This window comes from Anser anser (assembly GCF_964211835.1).
Source record: "Anser anser genome assembly, chromosome: 6".
Lineage (NCBI taxonomy): Eukaryota > Metazoa > Chordata > Aves > Anseriformes > Anatidae > Anser > Anser anser.
This window is the reverse complement of record NC_139726.1, coordinates 39,174,344-39,199,104: the sequence shown is the minus strand read 5'-3', so window position 1 is coordinate 39,199,104 and position 24,761 is coordinate 39,174,344. Positions and strand designations below refer to the sequence as shown.

Here is a 24,761-nt window from a genome sequence, read left to right as displayed (position 1 = left end):
GCTTAGAGGTGTGGGCAGGGTGGGTGCTGCTGCCTCACAGGTGGCCGTGGAGCTCTGACACCTTTCGTGTCTGGCCCTCTTCAGACAGGGGGAAAGAAACTTTGAGTCCCCAAAGAGAGGAAGGTGCAGAGCTGGAAAGGAAGCTGCTTGCTTTTTTTGGTCATGGCTTATGAACTATCATTTTCAGATGGCTTCGTAGCTTGTTTTGAGGTAAATTTTTATCAGTAGGATCCTGGAGTCATGCACTGTGCTCACGTCTATTGTATACTTTTCTGTAGAGGAGAAACCCTCCAGAAGTGTGGTAAAGCTGTGAGGATTTTGTGATGCTTACACTGAGACACCTGGGCTGCTTTGAGGGTGTGTATATATGTGCCTGCCACGTGAAAATGTTAGTTGTGCCCGAGTTGTGGATGGTGCCCAGCAGAATCTGTTCTCGCACGCACCTGAGGCACGGTGCCTGCGGTGTGGCTGAGGTGATCACGATCCTGGCTTGAGGCTGGGCCGATGATTTTGGCGCCCAAGCTGGAGCCAACTGCTGGCACTGGGTAGGGTCTCCAGCCACTGCTGTTGCTCACAGCCTGGTCCTGGGGGCAAACCACAGGCAGCCAGCAAAGAAAATGGTCATGTAGCTGCATGTGGGGTTTCTGGGAGCCTGTGTACCCCGGGGCCTGCCTGTTGGTTGCTGGAGTGGCCAGAGGCGTGGGGAGGGTTGTTGAGAACAGCACATCTCGGACTGTTCCTTTGAAAAACCAGCCCTTTGGTCTTTAAGAGCTGCTGTTTAGGCTGTCTGCAGGCTTGGGCAGATATCGTACACAGTAAGTCAGCATATTGTGTGTTTTTTTTTTAACCTTTTTATCGCTTTTTAATCCCCGTTGACTAGAACTTTTTTCTTTTCTCTGATACTAATACTGGTTTTAGTGTCATCAGGTGCCTACAGGAGCCAGGTATTATAGGTATAGGCCTATATTAGGCCAGCATTTAAAGGTACGTTTTGACAACATTGACCATATAATAGGATTTTTATTCCTCCTCTTCCACTTGAACCCACTGCTTCACATACTGCTGCGTGTGTACGTGTATGTTGCAAAATGTATGGGTGAGCTAAACTTACTAGCAGAACATGATTTTTGTCATACCTCCGTATTTTAACCATTTTGTTTAGATGCTTTAAGAGCTAGAAAAGTTGCATTTTCAGGTGTTGCAATTTTTAAACTATTTTTTTTCAAAAGTACGTATATGACTTTAGTCACTTTTTTGTTAGCTGCAAAGCCTGGACTAAACAGTTCCCACAGCTGGTGGCTGTGGCTTCAGCCTTGTTTTAATTGCTGCACTAGGAACGTGTAGCAGCATGATCCTGGAGCCCTTCAGCCTGGTGATGGGTGGAAATCAAAGCATTACAAAATTACATTTAAAATAAGGGAAATTATTTTGCAGTTTTATCTGAGGGTTTGAGGTCATTATTGAAGTTTGCAAGGAGCTGGTCAACAAATTACAGCATTTAGTTGTGGCTAGGTAATTGTGACATTCTGAAAAAGTGCGTGCTTTTTGATGACAGACATTTGCATATGTGTTGCTTTTGGGGGAAGAGAGAGTTTTCCCAGGCTGCAGATGTACAGCCAAAAATGGAGGGTGCTTAATGTGTTTTTGCCTTGAGATGCTAAATCTCCTAGCGTAACGTAAGCTTGTCTGGTCGATGTTTGTACTTTGTGTTATGAGTTGTTTTTATGTACGGACATGCATTTTTGTGCTTGAATTATTTGTAATAGCTTGCTTTTGAATTTTAAAGGAGTGCTTGGGGAGAATGCCCTTGCAAAGCTCCTGCTTCTTCCCTGCAGCTGCATGCTACTGCATCTTTATGAGGAAGTATGTAAAACCATAGTGGCTTACTTCTGCACGGTCTTGACAGATGTACCTGATTGGATCTATTTGCTGAGCTGAGGCTTTAGCTTTTTTTTTTTTTTTCCATAAAGAAGTTGGGTTTCTCAAGAAAAAAAACTTTTACTATTGAATGATGTACATGTAGGATTGCTCCAAGGCCACATCTTGATATCTAATGATGCAACATCTGCAAATGATCACTAGCACTAGCGATGAATAATTTGGTGTTTAAACATTGCTATTTCTATTCTGGCATATTTTGTGATCTCAACATGACATTTTTTGTCCCTCCCCTTGTGTTGCAGGCTTTACAGTTTTAGAGACTTGTTGCTTGATCTTTTGTCCGTGCAAAGACTTTGAGCAAAATAATCCTGTGGTGCCTCCTGAATTGCATACCTGTGTCTGATGTCTCTATAAACAAAGTATTAGTAGCAGTAGAGAGCTTGTAACTTGAAGAAGTTAAAAGGTAGAAATCAAGTATTGCTAACCTCATGAGCTATTTTTTCTTGTTTGGACAAGGTATAAACTAAAGAGCAGTTGCTCTGTTAGACACGTAAATATTACAGAATCCTGTCTGGGAAAGGAAACTTCTATGAATGTCAGTCAGCTTTTGTATACGTTTCTTCATTAATAATGTAGGCAATACCGTTCTGATGGAGAACCTGGCCCATTTCATCGTAACATCGTTCTAACGCAACGGGCTCCTTGCCTGTCTGAGGTGAAAGGGCTGCAGGTTGCCTTCTGACATCTCTTCTTCAGACCAAGTTCTGCTTTTGGCTGCGTTGACTCCTGACTGACTTTGCAGGAGTGTGGGGAAGCTGCTTCGCTCTTACAGCAACATGCTGGTAGCAGCACCTGCATTGCTATCCTTCTGTGTATAAAGTTCATTTTTCCTGTACTTATAATAGGTGGGCAACGTGTACTTTTCACCAGTGTTTTCATTCTCCCCTTCCTAACTCCGTGCGCTCGTGCCAGTAGCAAAAGGTGGGATTTAGAGGCTGGAAGCCTGTGATATTATCCAGTAAAACACTGGTTTGCTCAGTGTGTTCTTTAGTTGCTTAACATGCCATGGGTAAAAAACGAGAGAACAAAGGCCTGAAATACCCCATATTGTCTTTGTGCTTCCAGCTGCTTTAATGTGCTTGCCAATGTGACATGCAGCATTTATCTCCAATTTAAAATCAAGAGAGGGACTTATTTAGTCATTGACTCCAGGAAAGTTTCCAAAAAGCTCTACCAGCCACGTGAGTGCAGTGTGCCAGAGCCTGTGAGCATCCCTCCTGCCTGAGAGGAGTGTGCTTAGGTGAATGGTCCAGCTGCCTCCCGCTTGGTGGGAATCATGCCCAGCATGAGGAAATGTCTTTGTTTTAATGTAAACGAGCCCTGATCCTTTAGGGAAGTGTGTAATCCCGCTCCTCTGTTAGGGGTCGTGGCCCTGTTTGTGGTGGTGCTTTATGCGGATGGAGCCTGTGGCTCACTGTGCCCTCGGCTGAAGGCAGGTGTGAGGTGGTGCGAAGCTGCCCTGCCAAGATGGCTTTGGAGTTGCGGGTCGGGAACAGGGAGGCTGCAGCCAAGACCCCAAGGGAGGCGTGGAGGAGACGGGTGACATACCCAGGTGGGACAGAGAGCACGGTCGGGAGGAGGTCGTCATCCCAATTTGCAGCACGGGGCTGGGTGCGGAGAGATTCCGTGAGCAAGTTCAGTCTGAGAGCACAGTGGGTGACAGAACAAGAACCAAATCCTGATTTACTTCTTTCTGTGGCTGAATCACAGCGGTGCCCTTCCTCCCTGCACATTGTTTTAGTGCTGTTTATGCTGCGTGGGCTGATGCCAGTATTAGGATGTTGCAAGATGAGAAATGAACGGTGACATGCAGTTTCATAGCACACTGTTAGTGAACATTTTGTTTAGATATTGGTTCTATAATGTGTGAAATAGGCATTGGTGCTGCTTAAGAGAAGGTGCTCTGTTAGGAAATGGTTTCTAGGTCACCTGGTAGGTTAAGTTTTATTCTGGCTGATTGCAGTGTGTGGCTGCCTTGGGTTGCTAATCCTGTGTCATAGGCTTAGCATTGTATCTGGCCGTGCAAATGGTAAAAATGAGATCAGCCTGTTGTGTATTAGCACCACTTCTGTAGACTAAATGTCCTAATAATCCAGGGCTGTGTGATGCTTGGCCACAGCATGGACATAAAGCTGGGTGGGTTCAGAGAAATGGAGATAGCCTTCCAAATTCAAGCAAGGAAAACTTGCTGTAAGTGGTTTAGGTGGTGCTCTTGGGTGCGTTCACACAAGGTCCACTTCATGTCAGGCTGAAACTGGGCAGTTTCCTTACTAAGTTTTGCTTATTATTTGTCAATATTTACATACATATAATCTACCTTCTAAGCAGAAGAGGGTGCTCCTTTTAGAAGTGTTTTTGTGAAGACCAGTGAACTTGTGCCTCACCCCTGCTACCCAGAGGAGTAATATTTCTTCTCTAAAATGGAGCAAATTGGGCTGAACAGATTTGTCCTCCTCCACAGAGGACTGTTAGCTGGGGTAGCTGGTTGCAGCGTGCCTTGCTGCTACCCCCTTCCAACAGGCCTGTGCACAGGCTTTATGTTAATCGGGGATCACATTTATGATCTTCTGGTTCTAGTTCCTGGTAATGTTTGTGCATCTTTAATGGGTTCTTATGACTATATTGTGCCCTCTGAGGCAGGTGTGTGGTTTACCAGAGAGCTGCCTGGAAATGGAGACAAGAATGACAGCAAATCGAGAAGAAGCACATGATCTTCAGCACTTCGGGTTCCCACAGTGCCAGCTGAAGAACTCTGCAGACGACTGTCTGAAAACCCTTGTGTGACTCCTTACAGATGACTCCATGGAGACGTGTGGTCTCCAGCACTTTAAAAAAAGGGTCTTTAAAGACCTGTAGGCTTGCAGACAGCTGTCTGAAGAATCCCTCAGTTGATTCTGTAGGGACAAAAATTTAAAGGAAGTGGACAACCAGGCATAATTCAGTGTGTTAACCTTTGCTTCTGTATTTCCTGCCTCCATAAAGCTCTAGCATGGAGCAGGCTTTTGCCAAGTGCCTCTTCACAGCTGCCTGCGCAGTACCTGGCAAAGGGTGCTCCAAGGCTTTGACCCACAGAAGTGACAAAACCGCCTCATGTGCTGCCTGGCTTTGTGAGCTTATTGAGCTGTCCAGTCTGCTGGGCTGAATTGCACTGCTGCTCGCTGGGATATTGGAGCATCAAAAACAAGCACTGTGTAAATAACCGTGCTACAGCTATGTGGGTGCAGTCCCAGGAATAGCATTGCATTTGAGAAGTGATTCTTTGGTTCCTGACTCTCCCTCTCTTGGTGTAGTTTGTTTGCTTTCAAACAGTAGAGAAAACAGTCCAGATATTTTGGTTTCACTGATAAAGCAGTTCTCTCTGCAAAAGGATAAGCAGTTGGCTTAGAGGAAAGCCTGGTTGCTTGAGCCTTCCTGCACTCATTCCCACATGCTGTATTCCCCTTAGAGCTGTGCTGATCCCTGTGGTTCATAGCATGACGAGTGACATCAACACAAAAGCCATGTTTCTGTTGCGTCCACCTTAAACTAATTAAAAAAACAGTCAGACCTTGTTTGTGTAGCTCATACCCCATCTTTTTGAAACAGATGTGGTTGAAGAAAGGTTTGCATTACCGACAAGACCTTAGAAATATAAATAGAAAAAATGTTATTTCCGCAGGTATGTAAACAGAAGGGCTTTCCTCGGTTGGGGATGTATCCCCAACCTTGCATCCCCTTGCAGCTGTGGTGTGGGTGCCCCCTCTGCTTTCCCCACCCTACTTGCATGGCAGAGCCGGGCTCAGGACGCTGTTTCTGGTTTCTCCTGCCCTTAGGACTAGGGGAGCATATTCCAGAGTTGGGATGTTTTTCTTTCACCCCAGGGATTCGCTTTGTTATGCTGCAAGCCCTTTCTGTGCACAGAGGCTAACCCTGGAGGTAAGGATCCACAAGGGACAAAGGGGTTCAAGTGTCTTTTTGATCTTCCCTGCTACCCCCAGGCCAAGTTCGATCAGTTGTTGTGAGCTGATCACAGTTGTGCTTGGAAATTTACTGAAACAGCTGCCCCAAAATAACTGTTCTGGGTAGATATTTTGGTGTGGGTGCTCATAGTCTTGCATGAAAGCATCTTTTGCAAGTCAGTCTTAATGCACTGTGGAAGTGGAATAACTACTGGCTAATTATTCTAGAACAGCTCTTTTGGTAAACATCTGAGCGCAGAAAAGCCCTGCTACAAAGAGCAATGAACCACCCATCCCACACGGGTCCAAGAGAGGAGGTTCTTCCCAAGGTATTAAAGTAGTTTAGTTCGTTCATGGGTGTTTAGAAATGAACATACCAGTGGTAAGTTTTATGGTGCATGACTTAAAATATTTCATATTCATTAGCAAACAAGTACCAATTAATTTTACATTATGATGCTTAAGGAGTAGACGGCAAGGAATGGTATTTAGCTGCGGCTGTTTGGCAATTAAGACCTTGTATATAATAACAGACTCAATAAATTCTTGATGTGAGAGCGCCCCATTAATCAACACAGAGTTAATTAACTGTGTTGCTTACACAGGAAGTGCTGCACAGAGCTGTCTGCTTCTCTGGAGTGCTACAGGCTGAAAATGTTTGGTTTGTCTGAGACCCAGCGTGTTCCCACAGGCTTTCCCTCAGAGCCGATGCTGAAGGAGCAGCATCTCCCCTGCGGGACCGGGCTCCTCACACAGGTCGGTTCCATCATGGCACTGGCGCGTTGGCAGCCTCGAGCTGTGCTGCTGCCTTGTGGGGCTTTCCGCCACTTTCACCGAGAAGCTGGGGGCGAGCCCTCGGAGGATTGCTGAGTATTGGAGATATAAAGGCGGGTTGCGGCAGAGATTTTGGTCAGATCAATCCCTTATGACTGCCTGGGAATCTAGGAATCAATGCGGTAATTAGAAATCATGCCCATCTGCTTTCACATAGACATCATACAGGCTTTCTGTTTTCTTGTATTTTTTTTTTAATAGTTTGAAAGATAGCCCCTAAAGGGGAAAATGAAAGAGATTCAGCACATCTTCAGAGAGAAAAGCATTCCACCTCCACACCACTCACCCTCCATGCTCCAAATAAATCTTGTGATTTCCCTGAATACCTGATGCTTGGAAGTGTGAAATTGGCTTTGCATTTCTGAGTGACACTAACCATCATTTTATTGGTTTATTATTGGCTAAAATTGGGGATTATCTTATGCTGCTTTCTGCCTTGCTGTGGCTGAACATGTACTGCCTATCAATGCCTACTTTTAAAATAACTGTTTTATTAAAAACATTTTAGAGCGTAGGAGACTTCAGAGATTTTGTCTGCTCTCTGAGGTTTTATGTGAGGATTGCTTGCTTTGGGTAGCAAAGTGTTTTACCTGCCTCCGCCATCTACCGAGACAAATGGTTTCCCCATACCCACCCTCATTTATCAAGTGTAACGGGATGTCCTTAACACTCTCTAATGGTGAACTAATTGTGGGGTCTGGGAGCGGGGAAGGGGAGGAGAAGGGAGATCCTGCAGGATCTCAAGATGATGATTCAGCTAAGCTCCATTCCCCAAAAGCCAACTCCTCTGCCTCAACCATACGGCTTCTGCACTTGGTGCAGAGAGAGGCAATGCTTCATAAATGATGGAAAAACAACTTTTTTTTGTTCTTTCTTCCAAATTTGGGAAACAGCACTCAGCTGGCACCTCCTGCCATTAACCCCAGCGTGTACCTGGCGGCTGCAGGCTGATACTCCCACTTCCCACTGCCCCTCCTGCCCGCCTTGAGCTGGCCACTCGCCTGGCTCCGGTGCCTCCCGACACCACTCGCAGACTTTTCCCTGTTCCTTTTTGCCTTAAAACACCCCATATCTCATCTCTTCTCTCTCTCTTTTAAAGCAAAATGGAAAGGATTTTATAGGTGTATTAGATATAAGTTGAAAACGATGACAAATGGTATTATAGGTCTGCTATGTGATGTGGAAGGTGTGCAAATGGATGCATGCAGTCAGAAAAGAATGAAAAAATAGCCATAGCAGTGTGAAATTTTAGAAAAGATTATTTTGAGTCTGTGAATGATGGGGAAAATACAGGACTGGAGACAGACAAACTTTATGTCTTTTTATAAGGGGGAAGTAAGGAGCCAGAGAGTTAGTCAATTTGATCCCAACATTGTGAAGTATACAAAGCAAATTGTTGAACAGCAGATTTATAAGCATCTAGAGGATGTTAAGGTAATTAAAAAAAAACACCAACAGAACCACAAAAAAAGCATGGAAACAAATGGTCATCATAATGAAGGACCTGTATCTTTATTTTTTCCTCTTGCAAAGGTTCAGAGTGACTGGAAGACTGGCATTATTTCAGATTTTGAAGCTACAATATCATTTGCTATAGTTGACTGGTGTTTTAAAGCCATACATACAGGGGGCTGCATCCTGGTCCCCCAAATTTCAGTGACGTTTGAACTTCCCTGCATTCAATGGCGTCTAGCCTTTTTGATAGTGGAGGAGGAGTTGAGAGCGTGATGTTGGGAAGTCATAACATTTCTTGTTCACATTTGTTTCTGGGACAGTGGAAGTAAGGATTTCTGAGGAGTGAAGTCTCTGTTGCTGATTTTCTGCTCTGTGCAGGGAAATGGGACCTTGTGCGCTCTTTTTTGAAACTTTATGTTGCATTCACGACACCAGCAGTAACAACCCTGTGAAGGCCCTCGACTTCTGCTAACCTCAAGGGGAATAATGAGGAACAGCAACTGCTTGGCTTGTTCCTCATGCAAGTGTGGTGAGAGGCTGGCACCTGGGTGATTTTCCTGCCCTTTTTAATACAGGAAGCTGATGCAAGGATCCTCTTTCTCTTCACCAGTTGCTTTCTATGGCTGTTTTCTTTGCAGACCCTCAGAGCATGTTCTGCTTTCTACCAGCAATACAGCTTTCTGCTCAAGCTCTGACATAGCTGTGGCAAAGTTAGTGATATATGAAGATGCTTTTGGCATGAGTAGAAATTACAGGATTTTGTTGCCAAGGCAGGCAATTCCAGTTTCGGCATGCAATGGGGCAAAAATCCTTTGTCTAGTTTAATGAAAGCTGTAAAACTGAGGAGAAAATAAATATGCTCTAGCAGTATCCTTGTAAATATGTAAGGAATGTAACAGTGTCTGACTCTACCCAGCGTTACAAGGTAGCAGGGGCTTTAAGATACTGACTCCTCTATTCAGAAGCATTTTTAATCCTTACATGGTACACTCCAGTTCCTTTCTTGCATGCCAGTACAGATATTTCCAGCATGTTACAAAGACAGATGAATGAATGGAAGGGGGAGAGATAAACTGATGTTTTCTGATTAGAAGTTTTATTTTTAACAGCTAGAAAAGCTGTCTATTTAGAACATTTTGGTTGTATTGATGAAGCAGAGGGATGAGCGAGTGCAAATCTTAATGTTAGGAGGGTGACACAATTCTTGCTTGAAGAAGACTTTTTTTGCTTCTAGATGCACGGGTTAACATCTTAATATTTTTTAAATATTTGTAATTTTGAATAGTTTATTCTTCCGGCTGCAACAGGACACACCAGAGTTTCTGCTACTTGTATAGATTTTAAAAGTTTGTTATATTTGGCATCTTTTTACTTTTATAATAAATTCCAGCAGAAAGGAATAGTGATTTAAGAGAGTTAAGAGCAGATAAAATCGATACAGCAGATGTGTGAGTACATTTAACTGTTTCTCACGATTACAGAGCACACACTCTTAATTGCTTGAAGGGAAAATGAATTATGTCCTATCTTAAAAGCAAGTGGACAAAGTAGATGAGGATTTTGCAAGAGTAACAGCAGGGAACGTGGTTTCCGCATACCTTCAATACCTGGGACAGGTTTTTTTGTGGTAGGCAAAGCCTTTGTGATAAGGCTGGTGTTCTCTGTGGCTGGTGCCAGTTCTTTCTTTGAAGTCCATGCTCTGAAGCCACGTTGTAAACCTTACTTTTACTGTAGCAAGGTGTCTGGGCCTGGCAGCCCTATGGGTGTGTTCCTGAAAACACCTGAGCTGGCTGATCTCTGGTTTATTCCAGTCATTTCTGAACAGAGATGCTGCAGTTGCTTGTTCCAACCCAGGGCAACCTCTCAGGGACCAAAGCGGAGAGCAGAAATGATGCACTGCTGTGCTGCCCAGCATGCACCACTCAGAGCTATTGTGTGTCTGCTTCCAAAGCTTGCATCTTTCACAAAAACGTAGCGCCCTCTTTCCCACCTCAGCCTGGCTCCAAGCAGTTATTAAATTCTGCCTCTTGATCCCACGTGACATCGCGCTCCCAGAATTCTCCCAGAATAGCTGAGACCCTTTGGCTGCCTCTGGTTTTCTCTTCCTGAACTCTGTCACGCCTCCTCTTAAGCCACCCAAAGTCTGTCTCTGAAATTGTCTGATAATTATTTTCATCTGTTCATTCTTTTTGAAATGTTGTTCTGCTTTCTTCTTGTCTTTTGAAATTATTGTATGCTGCTCATTCTGCCAGCTGTGATACTGCTTGAGTTGCTCTGTTGGCAAGTCTGCTGCCTTGCAGGGTTTGTGCAAAGAGAGGAGCCCAGTGCAGGTGGCCTGTGGATGAGCTGCTGCGACCATGGGGAACAGCTTGATAGGGTGTCCTGGAAGCTAGCATCTGGTGGGAGGCCTGGCGAGGCAAACCCAGGTATTTCTTGTTAACTAAAGAATGCTCTGTGTGTGTGCGCACAGGTTTTACACAAAGCACCCTGTGAACAATGAAGCTTCGAGACAGTTTCCTGTGTTTCCTTGTTAAAAGTGTTTGCCACGAATTCCTCTTTGAATGCCACTCTCTGTCACAGGGCCCTAAAAGACTGTGCTTTGTATTTTCTATTTTGTCTGGTTTTGAATTATGTGGTATTAACATATGCGTGTGGAGAGCTCTGTCATGCTATTAGAAGGCACCTGCTTTAGTAGCTGTAGTTGGGTTTCTAAAAGATGTTTAATTTTTATTAAAAAGAATTTCTTTTGGTGTGTGGCTCCATGTAGCTTCCGCACACCCTAAAAAAGTAGATTAAAAGGAAAAAACAGCTTCAAAACAGCAATAAAACCACATCCTGACCTTAAAGGTAAGATGCATTGTTGAATGTTCAGGAATGCATTCAATACACAGGTGCAGAGTGCAGATACAAATGAAAAAACAACCCCTGAACACTGTAATGAAAAAAAAAGGACAATAATATTAAAAAAAATAAATTTAAGACAAATGTGCTTGTATAGTATTTACACTACTAAGAAATTATTTTTGATGTCATTCTTTATTCTACACATCTCTTGTGGGACTGTGTGTGGACTGTACATCAAAATACTTTTGGAAAGCTGAAGTAGTGATAGGCAAGCGGTTTTTGTTATGTCATGGTGGGGCTTTCTGTGAACAGTGCATTAAATACGGGGGATCTCTAAAAGAGGCTGCCGAAAACCATTCAGGTTTGTGCTGCTGGCCAAACCGCTGGCTGCCAAAGGGGCGCCCAGAACTGAATGATGCTTTGGCACCACCAAGGAAGTAAAGTGAAGTTTCTTGTACCAAAATAAGGAAAGTCTGCTCTAACCTATGCTTACAAAGTCTTCCTTTTTGCATTTTTTATATAAATGAATACAGTCTCTAGCCACTTCTTTTTTAAGGCTCAGTGGAGAACGGATGTGGTGATACATCACAGTGTTACACCCAGTGACCCGCTGATTTCTCTTCTCCGTACTTAGACCGCCCTAGCAAGATGCCTTACAGCCGTGTAATTTCACCTTTTTGAGTCCCATCTGATTTATTTCTGGCACGTGTCTTCCCTCTCCTTTAAATCACAGCATGTTATGTCCAGTACTGTTGAGATTTGATTGGTTTTCCCCTGAAGACTTTGTGAAAAGGCAGGCAGTGTTGTAGCTGGTACAGTATCTCTTGCAACCTATGGGCACTTGTATGGAAAGCATCAGCCCGGTCGTGAACCCAACAGCCAGCAAAGAAAATGTGCCAAAGCGTACCTCGCGGAGCAGCGTGGTCCCTTGCCAGCAGCCTGTCTCCTCAGGCTGTGCCCCACAGGTGCTTCTCCAAATCTTGAAAACCAACCTAAACCAGCATCGGCACATGAACCCAACATTGTTTACAGGCATCTTTCTTTGAGTGGCAGCACCACGATAGTGCTCTGCCTTCTCTCACAACCAGGTAAATGAAGTGTTTCAGTGAACGTGGGAGCAAGTCTCCAATATATAAGTATGTTATTACTCTCTGCCAATGGAGATCAAGTTTGTGCTTAAAAAAAAAGAAAGGAAAATGTAGGGTAGGGTGGAGGGTGATACCAGTTTTGGTGCAGGTCACAGTCCCGGGAAGACCCGGACACTGGAGCACTGCTGGACTCTAAATTACTCCTCTGAGTAATTAGCGCCTTAATGTGTGCTGGTCTGGTGCTGACTGGGATTTCTGAGATGCCAGGCATGCAGAGGCTCCTTTGTTTGCAGAAACAAAAGGTAGGGAGTATTGATCTCCATTCATTGCCGCTTTCCTTTCAGGTGTGAAGGTGTCAGGGCAGGATGGAGCTGCTGGGGCCGCATGGGGCCATCTGTTCACCGGGTCCTGTGCGAACTGCATGCGTGCGTGCTGCTGCTCCGCGGGATGTTTGTGCACCATGCACAGGCTCAGACTAGCATGAGAAATGCATTTGTCTTCTGCTGGCAGAGACAGCAGCCCTGCAGCACTGACATGAAATACGTTTGTTTGTTTGCGGGATAAATAGAAATCTCTCTTCTGCAATCGTTAACCAGTTTCTTTGAACGTCACTTAGTTCTTGCAATTAGCCTTTCATAGAATACCCAGTGCGAAACCTTTCTGGCATTTTTCCCCCCAAACACAGCTTTCTGGGTTTACCTCAGTGTTCAATAACAATAATAAATATTATTGCCATTCAGGAGTTACCTTTTTAGATGTGTGGCCATAAAAGCTTGGCTCCACCAAAATGTATGGCTGTGTGGCCGTTCCCATGAGCGGCTGTAGCATTTCCCCCTTGGGTGCTCGAGAGATGTTTGTGTCTGCGTTTCTTTCGTGTACATTGGCAGGAGCTGCACAGTTTACGGAGCACCCGATGGAGTTATTGGGGAATAATTGGCACTGATGCTCTAAGAGTTACTGGGTTATATGCAGGTTTTTGGAAGGTAATTTGTTATTTTCAGCCTTTCTCCTTATATTTAGAGGTTAAAATGTTGCAGTTATTGAAATGATACATAAATGAGTTGGGAAGAAAGTGGTTTGGTAGCCTGTGGTGCCTGCACGCTGGTTGTCTGCACCGTGGCTCTAACCAAAGTGTCACTGTGCCAAATGGCTGCTGCAGGGTCAGGGCACTGGCATTTTCGCCTGCCAGGAGGGGAAAAGAAGGCCTGAACGCTATCTCCCTGTTGTGGCTCAGTCTGTCTGAGTTGTGGCTGCTGAAGCAGCCTGCAACCCGAGTATGTGTTGCTGGAGGGGATGGAATGGAAAATGGAGGGGGTGTATCAGATGACTTAGAAATTCTCTCTGACATCTCTTGCATTAAAGTGATGAATTTGGGTGCATTCATTATCCTCCTGGGGACGTGATGCATTGGATGATGGAGCGCTCGGGAGGACATGAGGAAAGGCTGTTATTTTGGTAAATGTTGTGTGAAATACAAGTTTAATGGTGGTGTTGTTATTTCTCTTCTAATTGTTTTCTGGGATGGCAGCATTGTTAGTTTGAGTAATTATTTTTGTAGTTCCTTGGTTTGGTATTACTTGCTTTCTGTCCTAACAGCTTTTATGGTGTTTTCAGCTGTTAAACAGTTGCCTTTTTGCACCTAGCCATGTGCATAACCATCTGGACCTGTTACTTTTTAACCCCTGTGAATAATTTAATTCTGGTATCAGTATATTTGTCAGTGGTCACAAATAAATGCCAGTCATTCCTGAGGTTAAAGAAGACAGAAGCAGAACTGACACATACTGCCCTTTCTCTTCTGTGCACCTGGTTAAGTGCTGGGGATTGTTCCTTTTTGTGTATGATGATAAGCTTTAGTTTAGTTTGTTGTTAATGTGACCAAGTTGAGATATCTCTTCCTCCCTATCAGGTTTGTACCTTCAAGAACCTGCTTTGATTATTTGAGGATGAATTTATTTGCGTCTTAACACTGTAAGAAAAGGAAGAACGTGACACCAAGTAGTTATTTGTTAACTGTATTAGTTTATACGCTAAAGAGTTTTTACTGAATTTTTAGCTAGTGAAAACGTAATTTCTGGATGTCTCATTGCTCGTGATATTAACTGCAAATTTAAATGAATCTCTGTTGTCTTCTATTACATGTAAAATGTATATCAATTTTCTGCAGTTAACAGCAGCAAAATTCCATGATAGCAGTATTCTGCATTGTGACAGACAATTTTATGTGCATATTTTTTTCTGCCATCATTTCTAGTGTCCAAGACCCATTGGTCCATGAAATCAGATCTGCGTGGCTATTCCTGGTGTACTAGCATTACCTCATTTGCTGTGACAAACTTTGGTAATGCAATATGCTGGAGGTTTGTGGTTGCCTTTGTTCAGCTTGGAGTGACCTAAGTTAGGTGGTAACTTGCCACACTGCTTGGCTTTCTGGCCTGGATGTACAAAGCAACTCTCCTGATGAGCTGACAGTTGCCTGTTTGTCCAGGTGGGCAGGTACAGGCTAACGCAGACCTAGAGAAGGCAGAGCAGCGGTGCACTGCAAGGAAGCAGGCTGAATCACAAATCTACCTTGTGGCCTTGCAGCTTCCTTTTTGTATAGGCGAATAAAGACATCACGATCGAGGTAAATGAGTTTGTGGTTTGGGTAGCTGACTTGGGCTTCCTAGATTCCTGTGTGTACCAGCTGTGGTGAAGGCGATGCCAGGTGAAGGTGGGGAGCAGAAATGCATGGGAAGAAGGGTCTAGTTCTTGAAGTGTTCTCTGATGTCAGCCCCTTTTGCAGGTCACATCGGCCAGTCTCCGCTTCCCTTTTTGTGACAGCAGCAGGCATGAAGCTACTGTATGGGAGCATGTCTGGGAGCTAAGTTTTGGCTTGGAAACTGCCATGTGTGAGAAAATGGTGATGAAAATGAGTCCCAGGGTCAGCAGATACAACGGAACACTAGGTGGGCACATCTTTGCAGCCCTCTGGCAATAATGGGCTTGGGGGATATTTTGGAACATCCCAAAGATTTTGGTGTTTGGTGTTTTAGGCCCATCTCTGTAACTCATCACTTGCTTGGAGTTACAACTCTGCTGAAAACTCTTGGGGCCTTTAGAGAAGTGCAACTATTTTGTTTTCTTCCCTTAAGCTAGAGGACACACCTCCTGTGCTTAATTACTAAGTATATAGTCACCTTTTAAAATACAAGCAGGTTGCTTTTTAAAAGAAAACAAATGATCAGGTCTTAAACATGCAATTAACTGTATTTTAATCTCATGATATTCAGGTGATGTCAATGTGAGTGTATGCATGGGGAACATTTGCCGTGTGATGCTGATACCTTGTAGTGGAGAAAGAGAAGCTCAGGGTTCAGCAGGAACAGTGAAAATTCATGTTGATTTACCTCTGCATTACATAAATGATGAGCTGTATATTCAGAGAGTGCCAGCAAGGTAGTTTTGAAAGATACTGGAGACAAAAGGCCTTCAGTGGGTTTGTGTATTTACTGACCAAGAATAATTTCACCTTTAGTAGTACTATGTGCAAAAATAAAATATAGCATGTCAATATGAGTAACTGAGTTAATGCTTTAAGAATTAAAGAGTTTTGTGAGCAGCATGTGTACCTCCCTGAAATCCTGCCACACTGGGGGTAACATTTTTCCAAACAGGTCCAGTTTGGGAGGTACAGAAGTGTAACATTGTGTTGCTGGGAATGGAAAGCTTTTGAAGTTGTTTTCAACATGCATAGTTTAATATGACACTAAACCATATGTCAAAATACAGCTGGAGTGACACCAGAACAAGTACAACAGAAAATAGAACAGTAACAGAGGCTGGAAATCTACAGAGAACAACACAGTGAGCAAGTTCTCACATATCAAGTATATACAGAAGCTTAAGCTTGCCTTCTTTTGAAGGTTATATTGAATTTCTGAGTTGGAAGACAATAATACAGCATCTTAAATAAACTCTTATCTGATCTGTCTCTCTATCTTGTTGTTTCTGTGCATGTTGGTATAAGCTCTTTGTTTCTTCCCTAAACTGTTGCAATGGGAAGATTTTTTTAGCGTTCTCTACATCCTGGCGAAGGTGGGCATCTGACTTGGTGGAACGTGTTGGTCAGGAGTGGGTTGGGACCCTACTTCCCTAGCCAATGCATTCAATTCTTCCTTCCCTCCCTCTTTTTTTGGATAAATTTTAGTAGCTTTCTTTATGAAGGTGAGCAAACCACATGCACAGCAACCAGGACATCCCATCCCAAAGGTGCGGCAGCGTAGCAGCATTTCTGTTAAAATGCTGATCGCTGCTTCAGCAAGCTCACACTGAGACGTACTGAGCTCACACTGAGACTATCTCATATTTTAAAGTATGTTAGTCAGATGTAGATTAGTGCTGTCACTTCTTTTGCTGTGCATTATTAATAATGAAAGGACTGAATAATATGGTGTGGGCTAATGTGTGGCAGTAGAAGCAGTGGCCTGAATTTGACATGCAGTTGGTAAGTGAGATATACTCTGCTTTTTTTCCGTTATAGTTCTAGTTGAATTGAAAACCATTTTTACTGTTTCCTCTGTTTTCCTCTTCAGCCTGTCAGATGGGATTCTCAAATCAAGCTGCATGAGTTCAGGCTTTTTGTCTGGAAAATACCAATTCAGGAAAATTCATGAATGTCCTGAATTCAAGTGCTGAGCTCTTTTGTTGTGTCCTTATGTCTTCGCTCTTCTTAAGCGTTGTCAGATCACATCTTCTATCTAAGGAAATCCTGATGGCGTGACTCAGATTGCCAGGTAGAGTCTGTCCTTTGTCTTCTGGATGGAGAATGGAAGTCAGCCACTGAAGTCCATAACAAAAGTTTCAAATGTGTTCAGACCATGTGTTTTCTCTCATGAAACTTCTCAGCTCTCTCTTTTTCCTTGCTCAGAGGATTCTTATGATATGGGGTTTGAAAAATGGGTGATTACTTTCCTCCAGGCAGAGACAGCTCAGCAATAGGTGGCCTGAAGACTGAATCAGTGTTTTCCATGGGCAACCTGAGTTCGGTTTGGTTATTGAAGGTTTGCAAAGTGACGGGGTCTGTAAGCTCAGGTAAAATAAATTGGATGCTGTAAACATCCTACTTCCCCCCTTCCATGCCTTAAAGATGATATCATTCCCTTATGCAGCAAAATGTAGGATCGTTATAAACAGGAAACGTTATCAAAACAAATTAGCTGCACCCACCCTCCAAGCCTCAATTATATCCAAAGAACTTGCTTGAACAGAGTAGACTACACTTGTGCACAAGCGCAGAGCTCTGATTATATCACTATATTAAGAAAAGGGGTTGTAATAGCATGAGAGAAAATCACAATTTTCACAAGAAAAACTGGAAGAGATCCAGATCTAAACTTGGCAGGGGTAGTTATATATAATTGAAGGTCTGGGAGGTCAATCTGTTCCATGCTACAGTTTAACTTAATTTATATAATTAAAGCTGCTTCCGTCTCCTTCCCCCCAAATAAATTTGGCAACTGCTGTTTTTTTTTTCAGTGTGGGGAACAATGAAAGTTACTGACTGTGACTAGGAATTGCCTGGTGAACTCTGCATAAGTGAGGGAGATACTATCCATAGAAGTCTCTTACCTGGATTCATTAGGGCTCATTAAATAACAATAATACTGCCCGATTATTATTTATAGTGAAACATGCTTGTGGGTGCATTTCCAGGAGAAACAGAGATAAAGTAAATGAGGGGAAAAAATAATCCCATCCAGTGGCTCTTTAAAAGATAAAATTCAGCTAAGTTGTAGGTACAAGTGTATTTTAATTTTTCCTGGCAGCCTGCATGCCTGCACACTGCTCTTACCTGGGTGAGGGGTTCCTGCTGGCTCCATCAAGGGCTGGCCCTTCTGGCTCTTTGGGGGCCACGAGTTCAACTACAGTCACGGTGCCCAGCGAGTCCTCTTCTGTTTTGTGCCTGTGTGGGCTGCTCCCCCTCGCTGGGCAGAGCAAGCTCTTCTGCCCCCTGCCCATCGGGCTCACCGCAGCTGTGTGGCAGAAAGAAATGTCTCTTCCATATCTTTTTAAAGGTATTTTACTTTTGTTTCCCCCTGCCCTACCAGGTCAGAGTTGCTTCATGGAGCTCGTTGCGTCGCTGTTGGTGTGTGGTGGTGAGTGTGGCTGCCTGTGCTTGCACCGCTTTGCTATGCCGCTGGCCATGCTGGGGATGGTGCCCTTCTGGAAGCTGGGTGAGCCTTTCGGGCAGCGCTGAGTTGCCCAGAAGTTTGGACTGACTTGTTTTTCATCAGCCATTGCAAGTGGGGAAAAAGCAGATTTTTTTTCTCTGCTATCTATGAAGTCCAGTGCCTTCGCATCACACTCTTGACAGTGCTGCTGCAAGCCTTGAGTGTTCTGCAGGTGTCGCTGATGGAGTTTAGGGAAGGGCTGTGCTTGTGCACCAGAGAGAAGACAACCCAGTTGGAGCACGTTTGGTCATGTTCCAAGCGTAGCAGAAAGTCTTTCTGGGCCAAAACCAAGTGCAGCTACTACAAGCACATTGTTTTCAGTTTGGGAGCTGGGTGCTGTCCCAAGCAGGGTCCGGCACGTATGGGTGGAGGTGACGCGGCCGAAGAGGCGTCGAGTCATGATGAGAGGTGGAGGCCTGCTGCTGGCATCAAAGTTGCCTGGTTTATTTGGTTTGACACTGGTCGTTTGGTACTTGCTGTTGGTAAGCTGCCTGGGTGTTGTGGCTGGAAGCTCTGCTAGTTTGGGTTTTGAAGGATGAACAAGAAGTCTGTAGGTACACCAGTGTTTTGCTGCACTTCTGCATTTTTTTTTCCTCTTTGCTCAACCTTGTGCTAAAGAGGCTTCACGCATTACTTAAGGGAAAAGGCAGAGGAGTGGGGTTGATCTGGTGCAGGCAGTGGATGCAGAGGGGTAGCTGGTGGTGAACAAAGCGCTGGAGTGCCCGAGGCCATGCTGCAGGACGTAGCATGGCCCTCCTGCCCATGCTGCTCTCCTCAGCTGTAATTACAACAGGAGATGTCTCAGCAGAGGAAGTTGTTTGTAACCCCACTGCCACATGTCAGTGCTGTTCGGTTGGCCTTTGTTCATCCAGGCTGCTGCTGGGGATCCGGTGCAACAGGGAGCTCAGGAAGTCCCGGGGTCAAGTGCCCTGCAGAGCAGGCATCTGGCCAAACCAGGTGTTTTACATTTCTGTTGCTTCTTTTCAGAATGAGCAATGCTGACATGGTTATTAAAGATATTTTAAAGATATCAAAGGCAATTTAGCACCATTCCTCTTTCTGTCCTGTGTTATTACTTAGTCATCCCAACCTCTTAACTCTGTACATGCACAGACAAGACTTGACCTGTCATGGGAGTTCGACAGGTGCATAGGTGTTAAAAGCGCTGCCTCTTCAGTAATTTTCCTGATGTAGTGATCTGGCCTTTACCAATCGCCCTAGGTTTAAATGGCACAGGATATATATATATATATGTATGTATGTATATATATATATTTAAAGAGCATTAGTTATGCTCCCATGCTTGTTTTAATAATAATCCTAAGAAGGGCCCTTGGGCTCCTGGGGGGGTAGGCTAGCAGTTGTTGTGTTTTGGTGGCCTCCCATGGTGCCTGGCTTCTGCAGTGCCTCAGGTCCTGTTCTAAGAAGTGAAAACCTTTGTGGGAAATGTGTGGAGAGGCAGTGGATTTTGCAAATGTTGGGACTTGCCTGCATCAGCCTAGGAGAGCCTGGTGCTGGGTGTCTGCAAAGGGACTGCTGGGCAAGAGCTTTTACTTCATAAAAGGGTGTGTAGAAATTGAGTCTGCTTTTACAGGAGGCATCCCAAAGGACCTGTCTGTGCCTCTTGCCCTGTAGGCAGCAAGAGCTCTGGTGCCAACCTGGCTGCTGGAGGCCAAGGAGGAAGCCTGGGCACCTTAAGCACTGGCAGAGCTGCTCCTCTCTGCTGGTGGGACATCAGCACCAGCACTCTCTGACGTAGCCCTCACTGGTTTTTCTGTTCTGGTCGTGGTGCGTTGGGCCAGTGATGCAGTGAAACTAATAAACATTTTCCCCTTGAACGCTGTATACTATACTACATATGCTGTACTATACTATCCTTCCTGTGTTGTGATACAATAGTCACAGCCAATGATGGGATCCCTAAATCCTCTACTGGATGTTATGATATAGCAAAATCTAGCTGTTACTTTGGGTGCCTGTTGTATGCCTGTACTATGTTTACACAGAAAAGCATGTATATGATTGTATTTTACAACAAGGTGTTTATTAGGGAAAGTTGACTGGAGTTTTCTTTTTTCCAATGCAGTTGAAGTCTCAGAAGAATGCAGGTGGAGGTTTTTTCATATGCCCCAGTTGTTTGACTTGAATTGAGGCCTGAAATCCAGCTCTGAAAATCTTTTCCAAAATATTACTGCAGCATATATGATATATACATTTGTGCGTGTATAGTATATACACGTGTGTGTAAAATATTATAGGTTACTTACAAAGTTTTGTCTCCAAGATACAACAAATTTCTTGACCTAAGGAAGCACAGTGGAAAGATCCCAGTAATTACTGGCAGTTTTCAAAACTGCCTCCGTCCAAGTTGAAAGAGAAGATGAATCGTCCACCCCAGCAGAAAGTTACAGGGTAAATGGTGCTTGGTGTAATTTCTTGGTGACTAAACTCATAATTGGCTCCATGTGGGCAGAGGATCTGTCTGTGGTGAGCTGAGACCTGCACAGCAGACACAGAAAATGTGTTGGAGGCAGTAGGTAGAACATGGCATTTGTACGGATGCTACATGCTCTGGTGTTTTAACCATTGCTCTTCAGAAGCCATGTCCAGTTTGGAGAAGGTTATTTTAATTTATTTTTTTCTCATTGTCTTACTGTGGATATTAAAGGTTACCATTGTTGCTGACAGATGGGTACAAAATCATTTCTTTCCTATATGAATTCAGTTGACAATGAACCCTAAGCAACATCCTGGAGCCTTGCGTAGTTTCAAATGCCTTCAAAATAGTTGGCCAAAGCTGAAATAGGACACCCAAACATAATAAATAAAACAACTCAAAATTTTGCAGTTAAACCTTAGTGATGATTGCCTGATATTATAATTCCTGAGGCTACTTTGTTGTTAATTACTACTTTGATACCATTTTACTTACGTATTTTAGGTTTAGATGCTGCCCTCCTATGCCACCCTTACAGCTATTTGGCTTAAATACAAGAAAATGACAACCAAGTCCTGCCCATTCCTGTTTAAATGCCAAACAATTCCATTAATGTCGTCATTGTTGTTGTGAGCTGTTATTTCAGGACTTATGTGAGCATTTATTCATATTATTAATTATATTGATCCTTTTTTAGTTACAAAAGGGAACAGGCCTGACTTACAGAAGAAAAGTTGACTTTGATATGCATGTTTACTTCCCTTTACCTCTGGAAAATTCAGGCCCTTAACTTGAGACTCAAAGATGTTTTCTGTCTGCGTCAGAAGCTCAGCACTCGCTTCAAGGCATACACGTAATTTATGGACTCGCATTGCCTAGTGAATTGTTAGGGCTCCTTGTCTGCTGTGTTGAATTGAATGCACACAGCAGTTCAAGTAGCTCCCCTAATTTTTTTCCATCACAAACAAGGTTTCTTGCTGCAAACAAAACCTGAGCTCTCACCTCTCTTCATCCCTTTCTTTCCTCTTTTCCCACCTCTGCATCAGGCATGATTCTTGTTTCTATTTAAAGCCCTGGTGAGTGGGGAAAAAAAAACACAAGGGTATGTAAGCAGCCATTATAGCAGCAATGGCATTATTCTTTTATCAGGTAAAACTTCCTTGTCTTCACTGTCTCAGTGGAGGTGCCACGCTGTCCCCGGGGCATGGTGTCGATTCTCCGTGGCTCCTCCTACACTCTGATGGCAGCTGGAGGCCGGAGCTGGCTGCAGCAAAAACGCTAAGCTGTTATCCAGCCTCTCTTCCGTACGTTAACGAAAACCAGTTCAACCGGCGAGGTATTAGATACATAATTCATTTTATAAATAATTCCATCTTCAGCTTAGCAGGCAAGTGCTTATTAGCTAAAAACATTGCCAGAGCCTCAGGGAGCAATCTGAGCGAGCAGATTTTAAGGTGCTGGATGAAGCCCTGTTCCCAGTGATGGGCCGAATGAAGCTGCCTGAGGACTGGTGAGGTGAAGGAAGAGGGCTGTAGGGACGTGCTGGTTTCAGTAAGCCAGGAAAGAAACCCTGAGCCCCAGACCTTGTGCCAACAGGCTGGTTGTGAATGCCTTCTGGTCTCAGCTTTGCTCTCCTGTGTTTTTGGACTATGGGTAACTGAAACACAGACCACCACCTTGGGATCCCGATGTGGTGGGACCTCAGCAGACCTGCCAGCCTGTTGCTGCTTATGACCTGGCACTGCTTCTCATGCTGGAGGTGTTCAGTGATGGGGGCAGCGCTGAATGTGAACGCATGCATATACTTCCATCAGCCACGGTGAAAAGGGGAGGAAGTGGGTTAAAAAACAGCCCAGCAGTATGTTTGCAATGCCTAATTCAAAACATCTATTATGTTAGATAACAGTCCCTTACTTGCAGGGGAATTGCATGCCATCTCTTCTCACGGTGATGTCTTGGTGAATTGCGGAATTATTTTTGGCCACTGCCACACAGTGGAAAACAGTCTCATAGTTCAGCTCTTCATAGTCCTCTTGGTGACACGCAATTGTCCTTCGGGTCCTCAGTTTCCCTCCGTGTAGAAGGGATGGAGTAAGTGTGGTAGATGGTGTGTGGACAGTATTCAGAACAGAAACTGGTGGAAACTTTCCATAGCGTTATGGTGGTTTTACCGTGCTAGGCAGCTGAACACCACAACTGCTCTCTGACTCCCCCTCCTTAGAAGAGGAGGGGAAGAAGTAAAGGAAAGAACAACTCACGGGTTGAGATAAGGATAATTTAATTAAAGGGAAAAAAAAATTATTAAGGAAAGATTATTATTAATTAAACAATTTAACTAAAGGGAAAAAAGGGGAAAGGGGAAAAGGGAGGGGGAAAGGGAAAAAAAAAAACAACAAAAAAAACAAAACAAGGAAAGGCTATGTGGAAGTGCAGAGGAAAGAAATTACTGTCTACTTCCCACAAATGAGCGATGCTTGACCACGTCCTTGAAGCAGGGCCTCAATGCACGTAGCTGGTGTTCGGGAGGACAGACGTTTTCACGAGAGCCCACCCCTCCCCTCTTCTTCCTTTTCCCACCTTTTATTGCTGAGTGTGACATCATATGGTATGGAATATCCCTTTGGTTGGTTTAGGTCAGCTGCCCTGGGGATGTTTCTTTTTCACCTTTTTGCGCACCCCCTAGGAGGTTTAGAGAGAGTCCTGATACTGTGCCAGCACTGCTCAGCTGCAGACACAACACTGGTGTGATACCACTGCTGTTCTAGCTACAAGTGCAGAGCACAGCACTGTATGGGCTGCTGTAGAGAAAGTTAACATCCCAGCGTGACCCAGTACAAGTGTGAGGTTTTGTTATGGAAAAGCTTAAGCTTCGTGAAGAATTTTAATGAGCATGGTTATACCGTGACACATTATTTGTTATTAGATTGTGACTTTTCCATTTTGCTAGAACACATTACAAAGCTGGTTTAAACATTTCATTTGAAATTGCTGCTGGGATGTAAAGCTTGTAAGTGTGTTGGGGCAAGGGGAAAGACCAAAGTACCAACCTAAGCACATTTATCTGCAAAGGCTACCAAGATGTATTCTCTTAAAATATGTTTTTCTAGCTTTGACTTAGAAAAGTGATTAATGCTTATTATTTAACACAGGAATTCAAGCACTTACAAGCTTTAAAGAGTAATGAGTTCTTTTGGTCTTAATATTTTATCTTGAAAAACGTGAAACACAGATCTGTTATGTGAAGAGTTCACAGAAGACAAGTTCGTAGCTTTGGGATTTCCTTAAAAAAGTTAGCCTTTCTCCAGACAGCTTCATACTGTTGAATAGCATCTCCATGTAGGCTGTGATAGTATCAAAGACGGCTTTATTTTTGCCTTCGTCATGACCTTCAAAGAAAAAAAAAAAAAGAACCAGAATTAACCTTTTCATATGTACATGTTTGAAATTGTAAACATAGAAATCCATGAATGTATGTCTGTAAAAATCTCTTCCCAGCTGGGTTCCCGTAGTCTAACTCATTTCACTGTTGTTTTTCAGTAGTGGAAAACACTCTTGCTATTTATGATGCGTTTTTTGGCTACTTGCGATTGCTTGCTGTTTATCAGCATGCCTAATGTTTTTGGTGGAGAAAATACCCATGCTTTTTTGGCACATTAAATCAAGTTAAGCATAGCTTAATTTACTTTTTTGTTGTTTTTTTGTTGGAGACATTTCTTTGGTATGCCAACTCTGCAGAGGGATTTTGCAAGCATTTCTTTTGTATTCCCTGCTTACTGTCTACCAAGCTGGAATTTGCCCTGGCATTACTCAGTTAAAAATCTGAAACTTAACAGCAGCTCTTTTGCTCCTCACGTGTATAAACTGAAAGTGAGATGGAGCTTGAAATTCTCGTATTGTTCAGTTTCTAAAGGAAAACAGAGCAAAGATATGTGGGAAAATGGTGCAGTGGTAGGGCTCAATGCATTTAAAAAATTGGTTTAACAAGTTTTCAGGGATAAACTACTTTATCAGT

At 43.8% G+C, this 24,761-nt stretch overlaps 1 protein-coding gene across 13 annotated transcripts in view; it reads left to right on the top strand.

Moving 5' to 3' along the window:
* The window catches only part of ANKRD44 (ankyrin repeat domain 44), a 151,828-nt gene that overhangs the window by 21,421 nt on the left and 105,646 nt on the right, over positions 1-24,761 (top strand). For 8 of the 13 annotated variants that reach the window (XM_083843000.1, XM_083843006.1, XM_083843005.1 and 5 more), the window contains exon 2: positions 6,485-6,635. The exons of the other annotated variants lie outside the window; for them this stretch is intronic. In XM_083843000.1, the coding sequence (XP_083699126.1) occupies positions 6,485-6,635 (151 nt within the window). The remainder of the gene's footprint in view (positions 1-6,484; positions 6,636-24,761) is intronic. 13 annotated transcript variants of the gene reach the window in all.